This window comes from Triturus cristatus, chromosome 2_2 (assembly GCF_964204655.1).
Source record: "Triturus cristatus chromosome 2_2, aTriCri1.1, whole genome shotgun sequence".
Classification (NCBI taxonomy): domain Eukaryota; kingdom Metazoa; phylum Chordata; class Amphibia; order Caudata; family Salamandridae; genus Triturus; species Triturus cristatus.
The window spans coordinates 1,046,919,029-1,046,945,183 of record NC_140582.1 but is presented as its reverse complement, the minus strand read 5'-3'; the positions used below and the strand labels follow the sequence as shown (position 1 = coordinate 1,046,945,183).

At 45.3% G+C, this 26,155-nt stretch overlaps 1 protein-coding gene across 4 annotated transcripts in view; it reads left to right on the top strand.

Moving 5' to 3' along the window:
* Positions 1 to 26,155, top strand: part of FAM193A (family with sequence similarity 193 member A) — a 489,141-nt gene that overhangs the window by 70,142 nt on the left and 392,844 nt on the right. For 3 of the 4 annotated variants that reach the window (XM_085642531.1, XM_085642533.1, XM_085642532.1), the window contains exon 3: positions 18,115 to 18,360. The exons of the other annotated variant lie outside the window; for it this stretch is intronic. In XM_085642531.1, coding sequence (XP_085498657.1) covers positions 18,115 to 18,360 — 246 coding nt within the window. The remainder of the gene's footprint in view (positions 1 to 18,114; positions 18,361 to 26,155) is intronic. 4 annotated transcript variants of the gene reach the window in all.

Sequence of the window (26,155 nt, the reverse complement as noted above, 5' to 3'; positions counted from 1 at the left end):
GAGTAGGAGTGGTGATGATGACCTAACTGGCGGGCCCGCAATGCTTGGGATATCCCAGAGATCATCCTCCTCACTACTAAGCCCATCTAGGTGGATCGGGAGTGGTTCAAACTGGATGTTAAAGTCACCTCCAACCAGGAGTGTTTCTGAGCCAGAGAGGGAATCAAGGAATATCACTAAGTCCTCCATTGTCCCTGAGGTGGCCGCAACTCCGACCGGTCTGGAATATGTATTTACCAAGGTCAGGCCCATACCAGTGGGCCAACGTAAGACCACACACAGGATGTCAGATGAGTTTGTTTCTACCATCTCGGCCATACAGCCTAGATGGGAAGCAATCCATATTGATAAACCGCCAGATGGGCGTCCCTTCCCTCCCCATCTGGCTGAGACGTTAAAAGTTGCAAACCCAGGGTAACAATGGTTTTCTCTGGCCCACGTCTCTTGGAACATGCATATATCATATTCCTTAATAAAAGTTTCCCATTCACTACTATCCAGCTTGTTGGGCAACCCAGCAACGTTCCACGATAGGATTTCCAATGACCTCCGAGCCCTATCTGTGGTCATAGCAATCTCATCCGGGGTGCTTTGTACTGGCCCCGAGAGGGGACAAACCCCTGTATCATAGCATTCCTTGGTTGATAAAACCTGTATCGGATTGATCTGTCTTAGCAAACAACCACCCTGCGCCTTTTTCATCTCCGCCCTGGATACGGAACGGTAGGGATTTATAGCTAGCTCTTCTGGAACCACAGAAGCGTGTTCGTGGGGCGCTGCGAGAGTGTCAGGTAGAGGCAGAGGTAGCCCAGGAGTGATGGAATATTGCGGGCAAAAAATCTGCGATGGTAGACCACAGCCTGGTACACCAAGGTACTAGGCCCATGGTCGGGAGGACTCCTATGTCAATCGCAATCATCGACTCCTGATAGGGCGCCAAATCTATTTGCGACTTCAAGGGGGGTAAATGGTAGCCTATAGTTCGCCCTCCTTGGGCCCTTTCTGTGACTCCCAGAGGGCACCGTAACCCATTCTGATGCATTTTCATGAGCCGCAAAGGTGGGTGCATAGGTATTACAATGTTTGACAGGGGGAACAGAGAATGCAGAAAATACGCGGGGGTGTGTCGACACTTGTACTGGGGCCCTGGGATATACGTTGTAAGAGACTAAGGGTCTTGGATAGAAGTATAGCAATTCACGGGGAATTATGGACCCACAGGTATTACCCAAGGGGTAGTCTAAAATATGGGTAACTGCTCTAGGGTCTCTAAAGTTAATGATAATTATATCCCCTTCGATGTCCTTGCTTCTATGCCCTAACCAAGGAAGTCTCCGGACGTGTAATATCTCCCCATTGATGTTAAAAGGGAGGGGTCTATTTGACATGAGCCAGTGCATGGTTTTATTTTTGAGCTCGTAGAACCCTTCATTTTTACCCTTTTCCAGAGGCGGGACTCTTGTGAGCACTACCACATATGGTACCGCCTCTGGGGGTAGATCGACTTGGTACCTGGGTCGGTCTCTTACCCTAGCTGAAGGCTGATTCCCACCCCTCTCATTTGGTATCGTTTCTATGATAGGGTCTGGTACTTCCTTTATCGAGTCACCCACATCGCTTTGTCCGTAGCATTGATGGGCTATATTAAAAGAAGAAGACTTGGCCATAGACTGGCAATTAAGACTTGCCATGTCAATTTTCCTAGTATAGGTGGGAGCTAGGGCTGGTACCACAGGGGGGGGGGCTGAACTGGTTGTACGGGATCTTTGCGTGCCCCCGGGTATTTTGTAATTGCTGATTCTAGGTCCCCTAGGCGTTGCTCTATGTTTTTTAATCTTTCGATAATGGATAGGGTAAATGACCTTATCAATTGCTCGATGCCCTCAAGATAGGGTGGGATCTGACCTACATTGTGTAGAGGCAACGGGGGACAAATCAGATCAGAAGAGGGGGGTGCCACAGAAGTAGGAGATCTTATGACCATGGTAGGTGTTATTGGTAAGGTGGGTGAAACCTTTGGCAGAGATGTAATTACTGAAGTTTGAATGGGTCCTTTGCCAAAGTCTGAATGATAAATCTTATCCTTTGGCAGATCACCTAGCCTCTTTCTTCTTTTAGAGGGAGGGGGCCTAGAAGCTTTGGGCACCACAACCCTCCCCGCCTTCTTATTGGGGGCCTTAGCCTTGGGTTGAGAAGGAATGGTAGTAATATCAGTTTCCTTGGTAAGAATACTTGAAGGGGGCAGATCAGTGGAACCATGCGGACAGTTAGGTTTGTCAGATGAAGAATCAATTACTCTGAGCAGCACAGGAACATTATCAATAGCTAATGCCTCCTGCGTTAGAGTAGGAGGACTTAGCTCGATTGAAATCGGGGGAGACAAATTATCCAATGGTGTCCTATTTTTAATACTCTCTATGGACCGACGTCGCTCAGCCCTTCGTTCAGCGAGCGTGGTCTCCTTGTCCGTGGCCGCAGCAACCTTCATAAAGTAATCAACCAATGTACCTTTGCTTAAGCCACCAGTAGTTGTGGGTGCGTTTGTAGGGACAGTCTCGGGCATGGTGATTGATACAAATATCGCAAACAAAACTCACGTTTACTGAGGGGTAACGGGAATTCCCCCGGCCCGGTCTCCTCGTGACTCTGAGGGCCTCAGAGGGCCCGCTCTTTGCCCGGTCTTCGCCCCGATCTGCGTCCCGCACGCGTTCCGCTGGCGCGAAAAGACCGGCAAAATATTTATGAGGGGGAGGAGGTGAAGGAGGCGGGGCCGGGAAGAGGTACCAGGTGTGCAAGAGTGATTGGCAGAATGCACCCTGGGCCTCGCAGTCCCGTGAAGTCAGCCTCAAAGGTGTGTCCCTCGGATATCGATCGCGGCGTCCTCTCAGAGCGGGTGTCAGAAACCCAGCAGCGTCCCAGCGCTTTGCCCTTGTCAGCAATCAACCCACTTTCGAGCGGCACCCGCAAAGCGGGGGCCGCGAGGAGTCGGAGTAGCAGCAGCAACCTCTCAGTGCAGGAAGCCATTGGCCTAGAGTTCAGTTCTTGAGTGTGTGAGACCATTTATTGACTGTGTGTACAACAAATGCTTTACATTGTCCTCTGATACTGCCTTACTGCTCGACCAAGCTGCCACTTACAAGAGTAAGGTTATATCTAACTTTAGCCTCTGCCAAACTTTTGGGGACTGTGGACTCTGTACACACTGTAGCTATTTGGGAACAGTATATACAGAGCCACTTTCTCACACATGCCTTTTCAGATTCGAGATGACAATGAGGACCGAAGATCCGTGCTGCGGAAGAGGAGAATGACGACAACTGCTTCGTGCTCTAGCCCTACCGGCCTGTCTCCTGCTCTGAACCTCCTCAGGCTGAAACCCGCGAGTTCTGCAGCCAGCAGCCTACAAGTAACCCGGGGACCTGCACTTGCCTTCCTAAAGAACTCTGATCTCCCGTGGACACCAGATTTGTCCAATACAACCGATGCCAGGACTGGCCATATCTGTGAGTTCTCACCAGTCTTCACCTGATGCCCACGGTCCGAGTTCGTGTTTCCCTACACCCCAGTGAGGTCCCCCCAGCAATCCTGACCTGTGTTCCAGTTTTGGAAGACCTTCACCTCGATGCCTGCAGCCTCATCCTGAAGCTTCCTCCCCCCCCAATTGTGATCAGAACTGGTGAGAAGAACCTGACACGAAAGGACACGACTGCACCTTCAGCTCCTGAAATGCCTGACCGACGGTGTCCAGCACCTCTTGAACTTCATCCTGCAGTCGTTCATCCTTCGTCCAGTCTTCTGGCTCCAGCCTACAGTCCTTTTTCAATGACCGACATCCTCCATTGAAAATCATTGGGCTCCCGACCCCTCCTGTGCACCCTGTACCCGGCCGCCCCTGCGTCGCTGGTGGTGTGGGCTTGGTGCCAACCTGGGGCCACCTTTGCCCTGACCTTAACCCTAGGAGCTTGGCTCCTGAGACCTAGTGGCCTGCCTCTGAGCAGCCCCCAACTGAGGAGCTCTCTAACCCCTTTGGCTAACATTGGCACCCATCTGCTCTGGTGCTGCTGTTGGCACCCCTTGAGTGCTACCCTGAACCTTGGTTCTACCCTCCAATACGCCAACTCAGAAACAGTTTACTTACCTGCAAACTTAACACTTTGTTTTTCCCCATAGGACTGAATGGTGGGTTTTCTCAGAAAATTATAGTGTTAAAACGGTCTTATACTGCAACCAAGAGTAACTTCCCTCACAAGAGTTAACCTGTCTTCTAACATCCTTTGTTGCTTGAACTGTGTTTGGAGTGTGTTTCATTCAAAACTAGGAACATTATCTCAAAGTAATCTACAAGTAGGTTTAAGTGCTTTTGAACTGTTTTCTCGACTACAAAAGTAATTTGAATGTTCCTACATATCCACTGTATTCTAAAAAGTAACATTGTATGAAGAGTTTCACTTACTTGCTACTAAGTAAATCTTGGTTCTAGTTATAAAACAAAAGAAACAAAACAATTGATCTGGATTCACTCTCTTAGTGTGTGACATCATTTCTTACATGACTGTATACAACAAATTCTTAACAGTACCCTCCTGATAAGCCTGACTGCTCAACCACACTACCACAAAAGAGAGTAAGGTATTATCTACGGTAACCTCTGCAATACAATTTGGGTGCTACTGAACTCTGTATACACTATACCTCACTTTGGTATAGTATATACAGAGCCAGCTTCCCACAATCCAACACTTCTCGGAATCACTTAGCAACCCCCTTTCTTCCCTTTGATAAATACACGGACCAATACCCAAGAGTCCCACCCCCCCTTGCATCTCCCCTCCTCATTGCCCTTTCAAAATCCCAGAATTGGTTCTCGGTATATGTGAGGTTCCAACCGCTCCCAGTCTCTTTTCAGTCCTCCTGCACCTTAGAGGTTAGCCTGTGTTTCTGCATTGTTGCCATAGGCCTCATAGTTACTCAAATTTCATCGGGTATCCTCTGGCTTCGTAAACTGATTTCTCTGCCAACATACACCAGTCTATGTTGGTCACCCAATGTTCCACAAGTGGGGTATTTCCACTACACTATGTCCCTTCTGGACACCAAGAGGCCTATGTTGCTCCACAGCAGAGTGTATTTGGGCAGTGTCTGTTCTCCCATATTCCTAGGATTGCCAAAGCCAGGCACACAGTTATGTCTCCTACGGTAGACTCCCCGAGCCAGTCGCCCACCCTCCGACAGACCCACAGCATATGTAGTTGTGTTCCTGATTGTCTACATCCTCTTGGGCATTTGTAATCCCCCATGCGGGGCAATTTGGTTCTTGTGTAGTATACCTTGTGGAGGATTTTCAACTGTACCAGTCCTCACCCTGCTCTGATTGCCACTTCCTATAAATGTCGACATGCGTCACCCCAATCCTTGTCCTCTGGTTTACTTAGGTCTCTTTCCCACTAGTCTCAGTGAGGTTAGCAAGGAGTTGTTGTTGGTCAGCAGGGTTCTGTAAATCTGGGACACCGCATGTCTATGCCGTGGGGCTGCTAGTATTTGATATTCTAGCGTACTTTCGTACAACACCTTACGGAGTTTCTCTGTATACCCTGCTAGATGTTGTAGATATCTGTAGTGTTACTTGTTAGCCAACTCATATTCGTTCTGGAGTTCCTCACACAGGAGAAGCCCCTTGCACCCCCCACTCCTCCCCCAGCTTGTTGATCCCTATTCTATCCCATTGAGTCCACCCCTCTAGTGTTTGCAGGTCTGTGAGCATCCCAGAATCCGAAAGGGGCATCTTCAATGTTAGCTTCTCCTCCTATCCTAGTGTCTTGGTAGCCTTCTTCCAGATTCGGATCACCACCTGTGTTGGGATGGCCACCAGGGGGAGGCGGGGGTTTTCTGGCACTGTATAGGTGTCCCAGATAACCCACCTGGCCCATATGATATCTGGCTGGCTGCAGGGCTGGTTCCTTCTGTAACTCAAATGACCCCCCATCAACCACTAGCAGTTGATTTGCCCAGTAGTACAGTTTTATGTCCGGTAGGGCGATTCGCCCTACGAAGGGGCCCCTGGTCCGCATTGGCAGGGCAATGTATGTGGGCCTCCCCATCCCAAAGAAGTAGTCTGGTTGTCGTGACCACCTCTTGTACAAAAGTATCCAGCACCTCGTATAGTGTGTTCTGGTGCATATACAGGAACTTGGGCAGTGTGATCATTTTGCAGAGGGCAGCTGTGCCAATCAGAGAAAGCAGATGTTTTGCCAGTGTCTCATCTGCCCTATAGTCCTGAAGGACTCCTCCCAAGTTTTGTTCGTAAAAGCCAACCCGGTCCAGCGTTTTATAAATGCCCAAGTATCTGAACCCCTCTGGTGACCAGCTCGGCTGGCACCTGCAGCCCAGTGGGGGCTGCAATGGGGCAAGTGGGGATGCCACGTACTTGGGCCCGTTTATGCGCTCCCCGGAGTTGATTCTTGATCATTTCTAGTAGAACGTACAAATTGAATAAGATTATCCACCTTACTTGTGAATATATTAATTCCCAAATAATTTCAAGCTTGGGTCAATCAAAATGGGAGCTCTTCATAGTTTGTTTAAAGCCTATTTTTTAAAGTTCTCCCTGGATAGTTTCATATTTATTGCGTGCATGTAAATTAAATGATAAACACTAGAAATAGTGTTTCCTTTAAGCAGCCATTGTATTTTCTTTTAATTGGAGAGATTTGTTTTCTTACTTTAAACTTTTTGTGTGTGTGTGTGTGTGTGTGTGTGTGTTGATGATCATTGCTTATTAATTTAATGAAGATACAGGTATTCGGGAATTGTTGTTACAGGTAAATAACTATTTTATCCCGAAAAGACTCCACAAGCTATTATAACAGACCTGGGAAGTTAACAAAATTGAGGAAGTCCCATTTTGGGCCGGAGCCTTAAAATTGTTGAATGTAATCTCTGCATTGAAATTAGTGTTGTGTATATGTCATGAGCGAGATGGAATATTTGGGGTTTTTCAGTCATACAAACCATCTTGCTTCTGTCAAAGACCTTAATCGCTGACCCCTCCTACTGGACGCACCCATTATCTCCTAAGGGCAGTCTTTTCAATTTACGAGTACAAATGTAGATGCCACTGATAAATGTCATGAGTAGCGCATATAAAACAGACGATGCATAGTTTAGCTAAATTGGATTCCCTCATAAAAGTATAGTGCAAATTTAGCGAATTAGCAATTCAGATCTGTCAGCAAGGTCTGAAGCTACTCTAACTCTAAAATGATTAAGATGCCTTTCTACTTTAGAAATAACATTTTCATTTTTAATGATCTATTGTCACTATATGAACTAGAAAAAAAACACTTCCTATACCAGTTGGTATATTGGTTGGTCCCAGGAGGTGAACATCAGAACCCTTTAGAATAAAATCTACATAGGCTAATGATTTGGGTTTGTTTTATAGATTACCTGCTCTTCATTAACTAGGATTTTCACATGAAATATATATATATTTTTTTTAATAAACTTTTTATTAACATTAACTCTGCAGCAGTCACGACCCCAGCACAGACTAAGTATACAAGGTATATGTAAGGGCACCAGACAAAATCAACATCACATCAAGGGTAATTTCGCTCAGAGACCAACCCAATATAGAGCGCCATACAGACAACCCACCGACTCGCCCAAGTCCCAGGGGCTCAGATTCCCATAGTGCATGCTTAAGTGTCTCCCAAAGCTCCGGCCTTTCCCTCTGTTCCCAAATTATCCATTAGAGCCGGTCTCTCACGCCGGAGTTCCACCGTGGGAGATATACAAATGTCCCCCCGATATTTATTCCACCGTCCCCATTTACGGTCCCATTTTTGGGGGCACCCTCCACATGAAATATATTTAACTAATTTGGATTTTACATAACTGATATCCAAATCTACATTGCGCTGCAGAATACAGTTTTGTAGCTATTGATTTGACAGATTTTAAATGCACAATTTTGACAGTAAGTTTGAGGCATGCACATTCAGCGAATAAAGTGCAACATAATAGTTGCATACTGGTGGTGCTCATCTGAAGAAGGTTAGGTGCAGTGGGGTAGAAGGGATGGTGTGAGGAGAGAAGTTTTCAAGAAGTAGTGGGCTGTGCTGATCAGATATATGATCTCTGCCGAGCCCTTTTTGATTCAAGGTTGACTGACACCTGTGCTTTGAAACTTGATGCATTTATTGGTCTTCAGCAAATTGGATACCATATTTTATGAAAGATTGGTGGTGCTTCTGAGGTTAGAGGACAAAGTGTTTAAGAAAATTCAATCATCCGCGATTCAGTTGCACAGAATTTAGGTTTCGACTTTGTTTTCTTTTTAAATAAACATTTTTATTGGCTTTTAAAATATACAGCACATGTACCGGAAAGCATCTCTATATATACTGAAATTAATAAGACAATGTGAGCATATTGGCCGCATGTAAAGAAAAGCACAGACCTTTGGTACATATGTAGGTATGATGTGCAGAGTTCTCTTGCACAAAGAATAATAAACGATAACATGACAATCTTCGCACAGTTTCAGCACTACTAATTTTCGAATGGCATCAGGGAATCATGTAAGATACTTCTTTCAACAGTCATCCCCTCATCTGTATTTATATAATTTAGCCACCCTTGTCAATCATGTAGCTGCAGGGATGCTTTGACTATCTCCTCCAGGTCATTTTTTTACTCATTGTGACATTCAGAAGTATTATTAAGGGAATTTGTAGAGGCTGGTACTTTTAAATTTGTGAAACAAACAAAGGCAAACCAAACTGTCTCCCGGGTCAGTCCACCAATCTGATGTAGCAGCTTCAGAGCGTTCCAAAAGGAGAAAATCTGGGGCCACGAGTAACCTGGGGTGGGGAGGGAATAGGAGGGGCTCCAATTTTGTGTCAAGAGTAGATAATCTGGACAGATAAGATGGGGGCACAACCTTCAGTATTCCACGGTTCCGCAACCATGGGAAGAGGCAGATTTCTCTCAAGCGGTACAACCACTCATCACTTCTAACGTGCATCACCTTCCTCATCTGTATCCCCAAGGGGGTCATCTCCGGCTCTCTCAGCTGGCACGTCATGTCCCTCCATATCTTTCCCCTGCATCCTTCTCTGGGTGTTCCCAGAACTCTGGCACTTCAGCACACAGACAGCAAATGGATGTCATTGCACACCACGGGCATCTTCCCTAATAAGGTATCTCTTCTGCTCTAGCCCAAACAGTGACATCCTTCACCCAAGTCAGAGCCGCTGGTTTCACCCCAGATTTCCACGTCCTTGCTATGCATCTCTTGGCCAGAGCCAGGTATCCACTTTCCGTATCCGAGGTCTAGATCCAACCCCAGTAGGCAGGTTTTCAAAGTGCAGGAAAAAAGTACGGCCCAGGTTTGTATTAAGTGTACATGTCATCGTCTCCCGGAAGGGCCGCAGCCTCCAGGTCATGTGATAAAAATCTGTATCTATGAATGTACATCTGGGACAGGTTTGTGACTCCCCGCCATATATGACGTACAGTCTGTGGGACGCCAAATAGGTTATGTGGACATAAATTGGTTTTTATTTCAGCCTTGTATTCTTGGAGACTTTCTTAGGGTAAGCCAGGATTTTACACCGCTCCGAGTCTGAGTTCTCAGCCTCCCCAACAGTGCCCCCATCTATCTCAGATTGCCACTAGCAGTTTCCGAACCATTCCTGATAGCGACTTCTAAACCATTTCACCAGGTGTTGTGCAGTTCCCATATGCTGTAGCGCTGCATGGGTTTCAAGTTTATTAGGCCCTAACGCAAGTCCCCAGCAGTTCGTGTCATTGCTTCGCATGTTAAAAATTGTTCCGGGAGCGGGGGGGGGGTGGTCAAGAGGGTGGGGTGTAAATCATACTGGGTCACCAGATCTTCTGTCCGGTACGATCAGAGTTCACAGCTGATAAGACACCCACTCTCACTGGTCCAGCTTCCATCCCGGCGGCCAATTGTACATCTGTTAAAAAAACCAGGAAAGTGGATCACCAGTGGCAAAGCTGGAGCATAAAGTGGATGTCCGCAGTCCTCTTAAAGCACCATTTCAAGGCCACAGCCAGTGGTACCTCCAGCTGAGGAATCTCCACCCTCTGACAGAGTAGTCTTGACAGCAAAACTCCTTGACTGCAAGACAATCCCATGGGGCCCAGTTCCACCTGATAGGCTCCATCAAGCCATTGAGTGACCCACTGGAGCTGTGCGGCTAAAAAAATACAGCTCAAAATTGGGGGCTCCTTAACCTCCCTCATCTGGAGGGCGCTGGCCGACCTCCAAGGAAACTCTGTGGCAGATGCTGTCTCGTATCAATTCCATAAGAAGAGTATCCAAATTTGCAGGAACCAAGAACCCTGTATCTCGACTGGGAGGTTAGTGAAAAAATATAGTAAGCGAGATCCAATATCGGAACTTTCAGAGATCGCCACAAGGGTATGCAAGACTTATGGGATATGAAAGCGTTCTCCAAGTTACCCTACCGTGAGTCCTTCAGCGAGTGGAATGCATGAATATCTCGATACCGGAAGTCATAAGGTACCAGGTTTAGTTCAGTTGCATATTTCCTGATCTCTGGGCACCTGCTGTAAAGGGGAACAGATATGTCTTGGTCTTGACCCGGATGGCAGAAAATGTTGCGGATTCACCCGACAGGGGCATTGTGGTCGCAGCTCCCTTTGGGTCATCATCAAGATAAAACAGCATGTCATCCGCATACAAGGAGATGATATACTCTGTGCCCTCTACCGTCACTCCGGAGCCTGCCTTCCTGCGGAAGAGCTGTGCCAGTGTCTCGACCAAGGCAAACAGGAGAGGGGATAGTGAACTCCCCTGTCTGGTACGCCTATAAACATTGTTTTGTGTGTGAAATGGTGCAGAGTATAGCAATTTAACTTTTTTTTTAACCCAGTACGCTCCCAGCAATCTTGTGCATGACCTCCAAAAAGGATGTCTCATCCCACTGAGACAAACCCATTTTCAAAGTCCACTGACAGAATGGTAGCGTGTGGACAGAGAAATACATCTGGGTGATAGAGAACATTGTATATTCTACAGAGGTATAAATGGCTGCACACTGCTCGTCATACCAGCAAGTTGCCCCATGGAACTATGGGCGATGTTGTAGCGACGGCGAGTACGCCTATGCTACAAAGTGTAAGAATAAGTATGTGTCGCATTAGCCATCCCTGGACACGTGTTTCGAGGTAGTTGCCTCTCGTCAGCAGGGTGTAGGTAAGTGTAGAGGGGTGCCGTGTAGACTGCCTGCAATTAAAAATAGGTAAAGTACCTTTCAAGGCGCGCAGGTGCCGGTCAAAGACTCGTCAGTCCGGTAGCTCAGGAGAGCCGTAATGAATTGGGTATAAATGGCCGCACACTGCTCGTCATACCAGCAAGTTGCCCCATGGAACTATGAGCGATGTAGTAGCGACGGCGAGTACGCCTATGCTACGAAGTGTAAGAATAAGTATGTGCCGTGAGAGGTACTATACCTGATAATTTTTGGCAGTCTACAACACCCCGCATACGTACCTGCTCCCTGCTGACGAGAGGCAATTACCTCGAAACACGTGTCCAGGGATGGCATTTTAAACTTTTTACTCGTGGCATAGGTGTACCCGCCGCTGTCAGTACATCCTCCAGAATCCTATGGGGCTATTTGCTAGTATGACGAGCGGTGTGCGACCCACTTCGCATTTTGTATTTAAAGCTCCCTGAGCTATGGGTTGACGAGCCCGGATCCCGCACCTGCGCGCCGTGAGAGGTACTATACCTGATAATTTTTGGCAGTCTACAGCACCCCGCATACGTACCTGCTCCCTGCTGACGAGAGGCAATTACCTCGAAACACGTGTCCAGGGATGGCATTTTAAACTTTTTACTCGTGGCATAGGTGTACCCGCCGCTGTCACTACATCCTCCAGAATCCTATGGGGCTATTTGCTAGTATGACGAGCGGTGTGCGACCCACTTCGCATTTTGTATTTAAAGCTCCCTGAGCTATGGGTTGACGAGCCCGGATCCCGCACCTGCGTGCCGTGAGAGGTACTATACCTGATAATTTTTGACAGTCTACAGCACCCCGCATACGTACCTGCTCCCTGCTGACGAGAGGCAATTACCTCGAAACACGTGTCCAGGGATGGCATTTTAAACTTTTTACTCGTGGCATAGGTGTACCCGCCGCTGTCACTACATCCTCCAGAATCCTATGGGGCTATTTGCTAGTATGACTAGCGGTGTGCGACCCACTTCGCTTTTTGTATATTCTACAGAGGTTTAGTGAGGTGCTCTGATCTGGAATGAACCAGTTTTGGTTGATATGTATCGGTGCAGGCAAATGGGGGAGTAATCTGAAGGCCAGGACCCTACTAAAGATTTTAAAATTCATATATAACAAGGACTCTGTTGGTCTTGTGACCTAACAATATAATCTTTGTAACCGTGGCCTCCCGGAGTTGGGCCTGTGCGCTTTCATCCGCCCCTAATGCGTTGTCCAGATCATGCAGTCTAACATCCAACAGGCTAGTTCCGCATTGTGCTCCCTCCTCTCCCCAACTGTCTGTCCCAGACAGATGCCTCGCATCACCCCTTTATCAGGACTAGTGAGAAAGAGTGTAGATATGGGAATGGGGACAAGACGCCCTATATTCCCATGTGTCCTTCTTATAGGTTATAATACATGATGGACTGCAGCGCCACCCCCACGAGGAGCACCTGCCCAATGATTATGCTATACACTCGCAAGGGTGTGTGAGGGCACCACAAGAGTTATACAGGAGTACTCTTTCTCTCCTCTTGGCACACTCCAGTCTACTTGGAGACACCGTACACTGATTACAGCCAATTTGGCTGTTACATACCTTCCCCCTTTTCCTTAGGAACTGATACCACTTACATTGTTGTTTTCCTGGGTCTTCGCCTAGGTGGGCCTTACTTTGACCGGACTTCAGGAGCGTCGACCCAGCCCTATATGACTCCAGCCAGGTTCATGCAGTATCTGTATCATCGCAGAAGTGGGTGGTGCCATCTAAAATGATCATATGTTTGGCAGGAAACATCTGGGTATATTGCAGGCTCTTATCATAGAGGGCCTTTTTATCTTCTAGGAACGGAGCTCGCTGCACCCGGACAGATGCTGTAAAGTGTGGGAACACTGATACCATTACATTGTCCACAGTAGGCCTTCAGTGAGCCCTCTCTGGAGAATAATATCCCTATGTATATAGTGCAGCAGCCTAGCCACAACGGTGTGGGGGTGCCCTTCATATAGTGGAAAGTACTAACATGCTCAAAAGCGTTTACCCTTCAGTGCCACGCAGATGACTGATCTGCGTGATGTGCGTCAGGATGACCTTTTCTTGCAGGCGTAGGCCAATACCCCTGTCTGTGCCGAGTCCATATGGGCCCCTCTTAAGAAGCACATCTCTGCTCAGCAGAGCATCTCACAAAAGATCAAGAGGGCCTCTCGGGTCTCCTAGCCCTCCGCGTAGGGGATAGCACAGTTATGCAGGTGAAAGCGCACTCCATGGGCACCAAGGGTCCTTCCTAGTTGCCTAATCAGAGGGCAGTTAGTGCAGTGCCTTTTAATGGCAGTATTGTGCCCAGCTGTGAGCCTGCTCTGAGCTCCGATCTAGACCTTGAGATCTAGCCCCACACCGAATGCCGCTGTGGGCAACAGCCAGCGCTTCACCCTCCTGGTAGTTGTTTTTGTGGTCTTGAGCCCAATCCCGCTTTTTGCCAGAGGAGTGCCCCCCCTCACCCACCCCCTCCTCCTCAGCATATCACCTCCTTAGTGCAGGCCTCTTCTTACACGGGCCCACCTACGCAGGTCTCATCTTTCACTCTGGTGCCAGAGCCCATCTGTCACATGTAAGCCATTCGCAAGGCCGATGCTGCCCGGGCAGTTGCAGTAGGTCAATAGCAGATGTCTGCAGTCCACAGATTGCTTTGGGGGACGCACCTATGCTGCAATGCTGGGAGACGGTCAGAATTCACCACAGGCCACATATGTTACATGATAATTGCTGGGCTGGAGGGAAGCAACTGGCTCATGCATTGGACATCTTTGACTCTCAAGCCTCACCCCTTTGGGAAGTGCTTGTGTATATAAATTTGGATTATCCTTCAACAACCCACCCGAGCACGCAAAAGGAAATGGCTCCCTTTCATTGGATGGCTGGAACCCTTTTTAATCACAATTTCATGCCTTCCAAATTAGTTTTTCCTCCCTCCTTAAATGCAATCTTATTAATGTTTCCCCATTCCTTTTTTATTTTTTATTTGTGTTAATTTTTTTTTAAAACCTTTGTCATTTTATCAGCTTAAGAACAACAATATGTAACATTGCAGCACCGTTATCAAGAATAACAGTTCAGTAGTGGCAGCATCGGACAAACTTCACATCTTGAAGTGGATTACTGTAAAAACACAGCTATGGGGACCCAATGTTGTATGTTAAATCAGGAAAAGTAAAAACAATAACATGGCCCAAATGACCTGTCCAGCCCGCCAACTCACTTTTACACAATAGCTACTCTTTCCTATCGGTGGATTCATCCTTTAAATCATCTTCCCCCGGATCCCGAAATTTAGTACATATATGCTAAATTAGATGTGGACTTGGAATCTTGGGGAGCACTGAGTGGGTGCATTGCATCCGAGTCTCCTCTGCCACCGACCACTCAAACACCTCGAGCCCACAATGCCTCTGTGGGAGCCTGAATCTCCATCCATATGGTATTTATTCACCATTTCTCCAGCACCAGGACTAACTGCACGAACCAGTAAGTCATCTTGCACCTTTTTGGGCACCAGCAGACATAACTGCGGTGTGATTGCACAGTCCAGTGCTGTGGCCCGACCAGGAATATCCATGACGCTATCACAGAAGTCTCTCGCCCACTGGCAACCCCACACCATATGCATAAGTCGGCATCCATGGTTCCGCAACGAGAACATGCAGACTTGCGCTCCGGATACATTCTGTACGTTCCTGTGGGGGAAAGACTGGTGGGGGCTCATCAAAGTGCGCTGCACAAAAATGAAATGTATTCATTTAAACTGGGCATGGCTGGATACAGTCCACCATAACCATATATCCTGGCCCAGCCCACATCTGAGTAGTGTCCCAAGGTCTACCTCCCCTTCCAGAAAGTGCTTCCAGCGGCCCATTACCCATATCAGCCAGCAGTGCCTCATAAAACATTGAGACAATTTGGCACCCATACCCCCCACTCCCCCCCCCCCCCCCCCTCCCCCGCAACATGTGCCGCAGTAATCTACTGCCTAACTGTCCTGGCCACATCTGTAATTCCCGCATAATAGAGAAACTGCCCAATCTAAACTGGGTTCTCATCATCAAAGGCTATAAATTCATAATTTGGATACATTTCTCCAACCAGCTCGCACACGCAAGGAATTTGTCACCTGCTCAGTATTATACTGGAATTGCTTTTTGTATGTGTGAACCACCATCATGCCCAGGTAACTGAAGTGATCAGTTTCCCATCTCATCACTAAATCCGGCAGCCCCTCCACAGGCACCCCAGCCAACCCTGCCAGTGGTAACAATAAGGATTTCCTCATATTGCTTTTGAGGCCAGATACCTCCCCAAACTTCTTTATAGCTCCCTCAGGAGTGCCACCGATGTCCTAGTCGCCCAGAGATAAAACAATACATCATCTGCAAAGAACGTTATGAGTGTCTTGTGTGGCCTACCTTTATCCCCCATTACCATACACACTTTTATTGCCAATGACTCCATTGCCAGAGCAAACCGCAGGGGGACACATGGCATCCCTGTCTCGTAGCACGTTCTATGTCCCACCAATCCAGCCCATACTGTCCCACTTTCACTTGTGATCCAGGCTGGTGTTTAACAATTGAACCCTGGCCCTAAAGTGGGGCCCAATCCCCATGGCCTTTATCACCTCTGATAGATACCTCAATCGTCCATGTCAAATGCCTTTTCGATGCTGATTGAGGCCAACCGCATTTCTTCCTGCCTGTCCTCAACCTCATGGAGTACGTGTTCCCCTGTATTGTTCTTAATATTCTTTCTATGCCTAAGGTTTAGTTGCCCTTCATATAGTGGAAAGTACTAACATGCTCAAAAGCGTTTACCCCAAGTGATGCATTCAAATCATCTTTATCAATCTGTAAGGTTCTTCTCCCTCAGTTTTCCCCTTTATCCTGCTGTATAGTTGGTGATCTGTGCACGTGTTATGGCTTGCTTTGGACTGATCCCGTTTGTCACACTAGCACCATCCATGTGATTCTTAAGCTCTGTCTTCCAGGTTTCATTCATCGTACAAAGTAAATTCTAGGGTTTTTTGGGGCTGATAAATGCAACTCATGCATTTCACCTGAGCCTCATTTCAGATTCATGCTGCTTCATTTTCCTGCACTGCTTTTGGCTTTTGCATCTCATTTGTAGGAGATGCATTGTCTAAGTAAGTTGATTCGTTGTAAGGGTCTCTTTATAGCGGTTGGGTTCTAAGCTCTTCGTGCATGCAGCATTTGCAGTAAGGTAAACTGTTCCTTTATTTGTCTCACTCAGCATATGGACTGCACGCTAAAGAACTTTTTTAATAGTATTCCTTGTTCTGCTTGATTTTACAAAGAAGTGTTAACTTTGTAGATACAGAAAATACTGCAGCTATAGAATTTAACAAATGAACAAGTACTTAAGAATTTTCTCCAGATCTTTATCTTTAATCCTTTTTGCCCAGCCAACACGTGTTTCATCGTTAGAGGAATATCCCGCGACTTCTTCAGGGCTGTATGTCTTGTTAATCTTGGTCTCTCCCACCTCTTTGCCGGTTCTACTTCCAACCCGCTGGTCACACAGTTCAGTCCATGCAAATTAGTATAAAGTACCTCAGTAATTATCCTCTATTAAAGGGTAAAGATCCGACCAAGTTTTAGTCCCCTTGATTAAATTCCAAAATGCTCAACCGTATCGTCTGGACCTGGAGCGAGTACAACCCCATGTGTATTTTGATCCTCAATCGTCGCGTATAGCGCATCCGGATTTGCGTGAACTGACCTGTGTGACCAGCCGGGTTAGAAGTAGAACCGGCAAAGAGGTGGAAGAGACCAAGAGATTAGCAAGCTATACAGCCCTGAAGAAGTTGCGGGGTATTCCCCCTAACGACGAAACACGTGTTGGTTGGGCAAAAATAATTAAAGACCAAGATCTGGAGAAAATTCTTACGTACTTGTTTGTTTTGTACACATTTTTATTATGTTCTGTTGGACTGGATGCATGCGTGTTCCAAGGACTTTTGTCAGAATCAAGTAACCACCTTTTGGTTTTACATTTGGAGGGTTGGGGTGATTTCCCCTCCCCTGAGCACCGCATCGGATTATAATCTGTGTTTGCTGACAATTACATGTAACTTTAGTAGCGCCAGAGAATCCTTAGTTCCAATTCACCCCATTAGTACATTATACAGCTATAGAATTTACTTCTCTAATTTATGCAGTGTAACTGCACAAACCATCCATTGCGTTATGTAAGAAAAAAGATAGTGTCTTTTTGTTTCTACTGTTGAAATTTGGAAGATCGCTCCTGGGGATATAGCTTATACGAACATTGTTTTGTGATTAATGTCAACAGCCACACATGCTGAACGAAGGTTAAAGTGGTTTAAGAGCTAGAAATATTTAAAAAAAATTGTATGCACTTAAAGAACCTGATGTCCATTTTTTTTATTTTTTATCTTCTGACTTCATTTGAATAAAAGTGTATTGTATTCAAATTACACCGAGGTCTCACATGACCAAAATAGAAACTACGTTTCTTATAAATGCAGTGTTCTTTTCAACAAAAAAAGTTCAATTATAAGACTGTTTGTTTGGAATCTTCCAACAGTCTTGCAGATGCAGAACAGAATAAATGGGCCAAGTTTTGAATATTGTTATTCATTGTTTGAAAACCATTCTTATAACAAACAGCCTTTGCCCGCTTTTAGTCCATTTTTATTAATGCTCAAGCTTCATTGTGAATGCTTTTATTACTCTGGACTGTAGCTTTGTTACAATATGTATGCTTTGTATCAAACATTAGTAGTATAAAAATATTTTCTTTTTACAGGCTCCCTTTACCTTTGGTTTGGGTCAAAGGGCACCGTACACCACAGGAGAGCACTGCCTACTTTGTAGAAGCGAGCGTAAAGATATTTCATTTTTAGAGAGTGGGATTAAAAACTCTAGCAAAACTGCACTTTCAACTTCTCCAAAAACTAACAGTATGTTGCATCTTCCATTGTGGGTATGTCCAGACTGTCGACGGACAGTTGAAAAAGAGGAAACACATGCAACATTAGAGCAGTCTCTAGTGGTAAGTTGAAACCATGGAAAAATCTTTGCATATTCCCTTTTATTGCATTGTAGAGATTTTACATATCTTATAAGCAGTTCATTGGGCGGGTATTTATTTTTTGCCCTGTGGGGTAAATGCGAACACTGAGCCAATTACCAGAGGTCACTATTTTAATAGGCCTTCACAGGCAGTGCATTCTTGTTACTTGCAATTTGAGAGATGAATCTTGCTTTATATTGTTTAGGTTTGGATTTGTGGCAAAGCGCTAGATGTGAGCCCATGTGTCAGTCAATGGTGATGCTAGCGTTCCTCCTGAGTGAGGGTAGCTTATTTTGTATGATTTCTGGTGCTTGTGGTTATAACTGTGATTGTGCACTTGAGTAGAGAGTGGGTGCCCAAATGAATTTTGGAGGTATCTAGTCATATTAAGGAGCAGCAGCAGGTAAAGGTTGAGTGCCCATCTGAATGCTGTGCAGAGGAGGACTGCCTTTGGCACAGGAAACCCAGCAAGCATTTATCACAGGAAACCCTGCAAGAATTTATCACATGTTTACATCTCATTCGAAATCCCAGGTGGCCGGGTTTTAGTGCATCAGTCTTTGTTCCATGGAAGGAACCCATTTGTCTCAAAGAGAAACGTCTGAACATGTCCTATTCTAATAAATATCTTTGTCCTTCGTTTGTGACTCCTTGTTTGGAACTTACTGTTTGATGACGTGTAGCTGGTGAGGAATTCATCACAGCTTCCGCTGCAACTAGATTTTTATTTATTTATATTATGAAAACATGCCACCCATGCGCCACTTCAAAGAGCTATGCGTACAGCACAGTAAATTGTCAATGGATATTTGTCGGTCTAGATGCACAGATGTGTAATATATTATGTAATAGCTTTGTTGAGTGTAGGGAGGGTCCATAACTTGGGAGAGGCAATGACACGGGAGAGGCAAAGCAGTGGGTTTTAATGTCCTCCCCTCCCTCAAAAATAGCAATGAATAGCATATTATATTCGGCACATCTGCATATGGTGTTATGGCATGATATTTTTTCATATTTATTTGAATTAAAAAAAATATATATTTAACTGGAAAAAAAATCATCCAGTATATGAAATCTTTTGTGCAAAGGTAAAATCCCATTTCAGAGACCTTCTGACCATTATGAAAGTGCTCTACTGTAGTAATAAACTGACATTTGCACTGTTATAATGTATGTTTAATAGTACATTTGCTCTAATTAACATGTTATTGGGACACATTTAGTTTCCCCTAACACAGCCCATAACTTTTTATATATATTGAGAAGTTTAAAGCAGGGCTCAAAAATTCATAAAAATGTTACTAGACCTCCAAGTCTAGTAACTTGAATAACCTACTCCACCTAACTAATGTACTTGACCCGTGAAATGGTCTCAAATTGTGTGAACTTAGGCAAATATTTTGTCTTAAGGAGCTGCCTTTTTGTTCATTATCACATAAGAGCACCTTCAAATATGCAAGTTCACCACTTCTGCTGTTCAAAAAAACTCTAAAATTGCTAGACTTAACGTTTGCTCCATGTAGAATAAGAATGAAGCCCACATATAGGGTACACATGATCCCTGGCTTGCCTCTTAGTTCACTAATAGCATTGCCATCTGGGCAGGGGCAGGAATATTCCCTAGTTCATGTTTGAAAATTCACTTTTCATAAATATATTAATTACTAAAGCATGATATGATAGTGCACTCCGATTTACAGATGGCACATTTTTCATTGAAATGGCCACAAAACGTTTCCACTGACCTGTAGTTTTACTGATAAAACTATATAGCGCATAAACAATGTTTGGAAATTGGGTCTCAGCAAAAATATTTAAAATTTGGACATCACCGAATAGTTTTTTCTGAATGTTTTTTTTTAAATTCTTTTTTTTGACCACAGAATTACAAAAATGTGTCTTCATAACTAGTGAAATATATTTAAAATGTTTGAACTGTTCACTTATTAGCTATTTTAGTGTTGTATTGGAATTAAAGCCTGAACTCTTACAGCATCTTATTTAACTGACTTTGGACAGCAAGATTGTCTCTCAGTTCACTTTACAGAATCCTTTATTTTCAGTCACAGAAAGAAAAGTAAGTGTCGGAAGTCAAACTGATTTTTGACCTCTGTCTCTGAAAGCAGAGCAAATGTGACCAGATAAAAAGATTTAAAGGCATCTTTATTGCACATTTACTTTGTGAGTATGCAGGACACCTTTTGTCAGCTCTCAAGGAAGGGCAAGTAGGCCCGAAAAATGGCTAGTGCTCATTCACTCTTGTTCGCCGTAGTCCGTGGGCAAGTGGATTTTTCGAGCCCTGGTTTAAGACCGTGTTTTAATTTTTCTTATAACATTGACTGCTTTTGACTAAATGCACCCAGAATTTAACAATCAAATAACACAAATCGTGTTAGGTGGTCTTAAAAGGCTTAACGAGCCAGGGAGTTTTGTGCATTTTATCTTTTAATTTGTGAATTAATCATGAATCTCGATCCTAGAGTCCTTCAGGTATTATACATTTGTAAAATACAAGGGGAATGCCAGGTGGAAAGTATATTGTTTACAAGTCTGAGTTTCCAGTTCAATCTCCTGTCCTATGCCAAGTTTCTGAAGCATCTTGCACTGCAGGCCCTTTTTCTTTGCTGTATAGATGCAAGGTTGACAGAGAATGCTAGGCTAGGCATTTATAAAGAGCATGGCTACCCAATGGGCTTCCCAACGCTGCTGATGTGTCCTTCCAACACGTGTAGTGGGTAATTCACTCGAAAGGGGTTAGTTTTAAGACACTTCCTGGATTTGGTTTCTTCTTTGGTCTGTCTTAAGGAAAGCGGGAGGGAGTTCCAAAGTTTGGCTCCTAAATAGGTAAAAGAACATCCCCTACTTCTTGCTTTCTTGACTCTGGGTAGCAAGAAAAGCCTCTGGTCTGCAGAGTGCAGTGGTTTATTTGGGCTGTAAGGAGTTAGCAACCTCTGGATTAGAAGGGGACTTTTGTTGTACATCATTTTATGGGCCAGACAGAGGGACTTGAATTTAATTAGTTTCAATGCCAGTAGCCAATACAACGTTGCTAGGGAGGAAGAGTTCAAGTGATACTTTGGGATCTTCAACAATGTGTGTGCAGCATTATGGACTATCTGTAGCAGCTTGACCACATACTGAAAGCTTATTAAAGGAGACTAAATTACTGTAGCCAAAACGGCACAGGATAAGACCTTGGACCACAGTTATTCAAATAGCAGGGGGGAGCCATCTCAAGATTTTCTTTAGGGCCTGGAGAAGGCAAAAGCTTGAGGCAGGGTTTGGTTAAAAAGGGAATTTCAGGGCTTCTCCTCCTGGATGTAGTTGGCTTGTGTCCTGTATTTGGAGGAAGCTATTCTCGAGGTATTGAGCCTTTTATACCTCAGTTGGTGATCATTTAGGAGTGGGTGAGTGGCTCCTTCTCCATTGTTCAGTTTTTTGGGATAAAGAAATGCTTCACGATTCCAGGTAGTGATTTTGAATATCTTTATTGTCCGGTGTTCATAGCAAGGTAAGGTGCAATTAGAAACTCTCAACAGCCGACACATGTTTCGCCCTTACATGGTCATCCGGACCAGGGCTTCCTCCGGGCTTTCATAAGAATAACGTCAATTCTTGTAGTTCCAACTAAGAATGAATATTTCTTGTGGCACAAAGATCGTTCAACTTAGATGATGACTAACTGAAAGCATAAGACAGTAAGTTTTCTTACTTGAACCTCCATGGTGAACTGGCTGTCTATCTAAAACCCAAACGTATTAGTTCTGTTTTGGAAGGGGGAGGTTTGCCTAGATCATTGGGCCACTGAAGTTCTGACCAAAGAGTAGGGGAGTTTCGACGGCCAGAACCTCTGTTTTGTCTCCATTAATTTTCAAGTTAATGCTGGACATCCAGTCAGGAACGTCTTAGACCGGCATTGGGTTTGGTGGAAAGTACTCGTGTATCACATGTTAAGGAGATGATGGTTTGAGCATCACCAGCATATGACACTGTGGAGAAGCCATGCCCCATTATGATGTCTGCTAAGCCTACACATAGACAGTATAAAGAGTAGGGTTTAACGAGGATCCCTGAGGTACACCATATCCCAGGGATAACGTGTCCTAGCAAAATAAATCCTCTCACTTGGAAACTTCTGTTCCTTAAAAACTAGGCGAACCATTTAAGGACATTGCTATTAATTCCAACTTCCTACACTTTTTAAATGAGAATATGATGAGACTGTATCAAACGTGGCGCTTACATATAGAAAGTTGACTGCTGCTGTGCCATGAGTCTGATTCATTTGAGCTCTTCTTCAGAGAAGCTCTGGCGTTTTGGAACTGGATTGGAGGATGGTGGCGTAAGGTAATCCTAGTGGCTTTTAAAAAACATAAAAACTTTATTGGGTTTTTTGTTTGTACAGCTGACAAAGAAACCAATCAGACATTCAGAATGAAAATAAACACATTTCATAACAATACCAAACAGAACAATACATATTAGTTACAGTAGCCATATCAACATTGTTGCATCGTTTAACTGCAGTTAGCCGAGACCGTAGTAAAGCAGTTATCGTCCTGGTGTAAGGGCATATGCAGGTATGCGGGCCATTGCCTCATAGAACGAAACATTCATAATGGGGGAGAAAGCTAGGAGGTGATTCCCCTGATTTAGTATAGATTAATACATGAAATATCCCATCTTTGGATACAGGGGCGCATCCTTTGATGCAAGGAGATGCTTACAAAATAGGCGCAGGCATCAAGTCATCGCGTTGTGACTGATTAAGCAGGTAGTTATGTAAAGGTTCCAATATATCTCTGGGGCTGGAGCTGAGGGGCAGCAGTTCCTCATATATGATCAGTTGGTCTTGACAGTGGTCAGGTCAGACAACCATTCCTTGAATTTGGGTACCCTGCCACGACCCCAAGATACAAGATGGCATGGGGAGTCAGCCTGGAGCAGCATATGTAGCATGTCCAGAGTGGGGGGGTTCTCGCTGGAACTTAGGAATGGAAGCCCTAGCATTATGCCTTATTCATCAAGGTTGTCTGTGTTTTCCCTCCAAAGAAGGTTGCCCTTGCTATATAGATCTCCCCAGGTATCTAGTCCATACTTGTGTACTAGTGGAGTTCACGAATGTTGGGGAATTAGTCTGGGTTCCTAAATAGGAGGTTGTGGGGAATGTGAGCCGTGCACCCTTGTTCTATTGCTAAATGTGGAAGGAAGGGGGCTGGGTTTGTACCAATGGATGGAAAAGTATGCTTGGCGCACAAATAGTACTGCTCCATGTCAGGGGCTTCAAATCCTCCTTTAGAAAAAGGCAGTATAATGATATCCCATGGGCCAACCGAATCAAATGTCTCTTAGGGGCATTGAAGAAGTGGTACCCTGGCGGAACAGGAATATTTACAAATATTAAAGTTTGTGTAAGATGACCATTTTCATAAGCAAGATGTCCCTCCAAGAACATGGGCAGGGAGATCCAAAGTGAAGCGCTGTACCATAATTCGCCCCTCAACCTCCTTGTTGTCCCTTGACAATATCACTCCGAGATAGTGGAGCTTAGTGTTACACCACCTCAGTGGGAAGCCTGGTGTAAATTGTTGTGTGAATGGCCTAAGAGGGAACAGGTTGGATTTTTCCCAATTATTTTGGATGCCTACAGAACCCCAATTTGATAAAATCGCAGAGTACCCCATTTAACCTAAGTTGTGGGTCTCTTAAGTAGAGAGTGATGTCTGTGTGTAGCGAGACCATGATGTGTCTCGAAGGGTACCAGATGGCATATTCTCTCTGGTTCTGGTGAAGCATTGCTGCTAGGTAGGGACTCTATTGCCATGGCAAAAAGCAAAGGTGAAAATGGGCAAGCCTGACGCGTACCTCTAGCAATGTGAAATGATTATGAGACTCCTCCGTTAACCTTGACCCTGGCCATAGGACATGAATAGAGCAGTGGAATCCATGTCAAAGAATGCTGGAGGCCCATGCGGCGGAGGACAGTCATAAGATAGTGCCACCAAGGCCTTCAATTTCCTGGAATGGGACTAAGTCTGGATCGATGTCTTGTAGGAGGGTGAAAAGCTTGCATAGACTGGGGGAGGTAGACCGTCTTGGGATTAAAGCCTGATTGGTCATGTCTTACCTTAAGTGATGCGAGCACAGCATGGGAAGTTTTTAAATCACGATCAGAGACATTAGCCTGGCCAGAAAGGGGGTGGGGTGTGTGTGTGTGTGTGTGATGAGATCCCTACGGGATCAGTTGGAGAAGCTAGAATCGACCTTAAAGAATCATGATTCACAACTGTGGGGAACTCGCAACCCAGAAACTTTGGCACGAATCAGTCACCATGACAGACTTTCAGGAGACAGTGGAGAGGGGATGCCTATACCATGTAAATATGCATATGCAGGAACCTATGGCGAGGGTAAATGGCCGGGACATGCCCTTGCTACAACGATTAGAAAACCCTACTCTGCCAATGATCTATATTGGAGATGTACGCTTTCGACGGGGTGCTACACAGAGATACTCTCAGCATCTTGTGCATCTCTTCCACTGCTCCTTCTACGCTTCTAGCAGAACCCAATGCTCAATATTGATTCAGGGTCACATTGGGATGGCTGAATGGCACCCAAAGAGACTTCCTGGCAGATGATATTGAGGAGGATGATATCAGGGAGGCCATAAAGCCACTACAATCTGACTTAATGTATACAAATGAATATAAATATAATACATTAATGAGTAAACGGGTAAATATGTGCTGCATCAATGCAAGTCACAATCTGTATCATAAATGTATGATATTATATATACCTATATGCTTTTGAGAGACCCTCCGTCTATGTTTTTGTATGACTTCACGTAACACCATGTTTGTGCCAGGAACATTGCTTTCCTACTTGTGGTCAAGGTGTGTTGTACGGCGAAATGCGCCGGTTTATTCGGCTGTGCTGACAATAAACCGATCAGAGTGAATTACTAGTTGTCCTCATCTGTGGAGTTGAATGCATGTATAAAAAACGCTCGGTTTTTAGAACTATATTCGTTCAGGGCTCCTCATATCCTGACGTGCAGCAGTGCTGTTCATGGGTCCCGGCTTCTAAATTTGAGTATTGTCACTCTCACTCATACTCTTTCCCCTGAGGATTAATTTAGAGCCGGTCAGTACAACATTTTAGCTCACTCCTGGCACACCGTGGGTTGGTGTTCTGCCCGATACCCCTCAGGTCTCTACTCCCTACAGGGACTCACTGCGGTATAGAGGCCTCTTCCAGCGCCAATTCCCTCAGCAAGATGTCCTTATTGTGTCACGGCCTGGCTCGGGACCAGTTGGTCATTCTGGATCAGAGTATCCTTCCCGATAAAGTTTATATGGGGGTGTAGATGCTTCATTCCTCTGAGCAGGGAGTGTGGTTTAACAGCGGGACGGACCCACATGAGGGAGGATATTGGTGGATTTGGGCCCCAGACTGTCGTAGCCTCACAGCTGTGTGCTGGCTCTCTGGCGTCCGCGTCCCCGTTCCCCCTCTCCCCCTCCACCCAATGTGCTCCTAGTGGGTTGAGGCCTGAACTGAAGGTGGCACATAAACTCCTGGTGCAAAGTGGCACTCCTCTTTTAACTGGCCCCTTGGTAAGACACTACAAGATGTGGAGGTAGAATCTGAATAGTGGCTAAAATGCCTGCATTTTGTGTACTCATGAGATGCCCCTGTTGGAACTGGAGCCAAAGATTGCCTTGGAGGTGCTGGTAGAAAGTGGACAATAGATGTGCTGAAGGAGAACTGC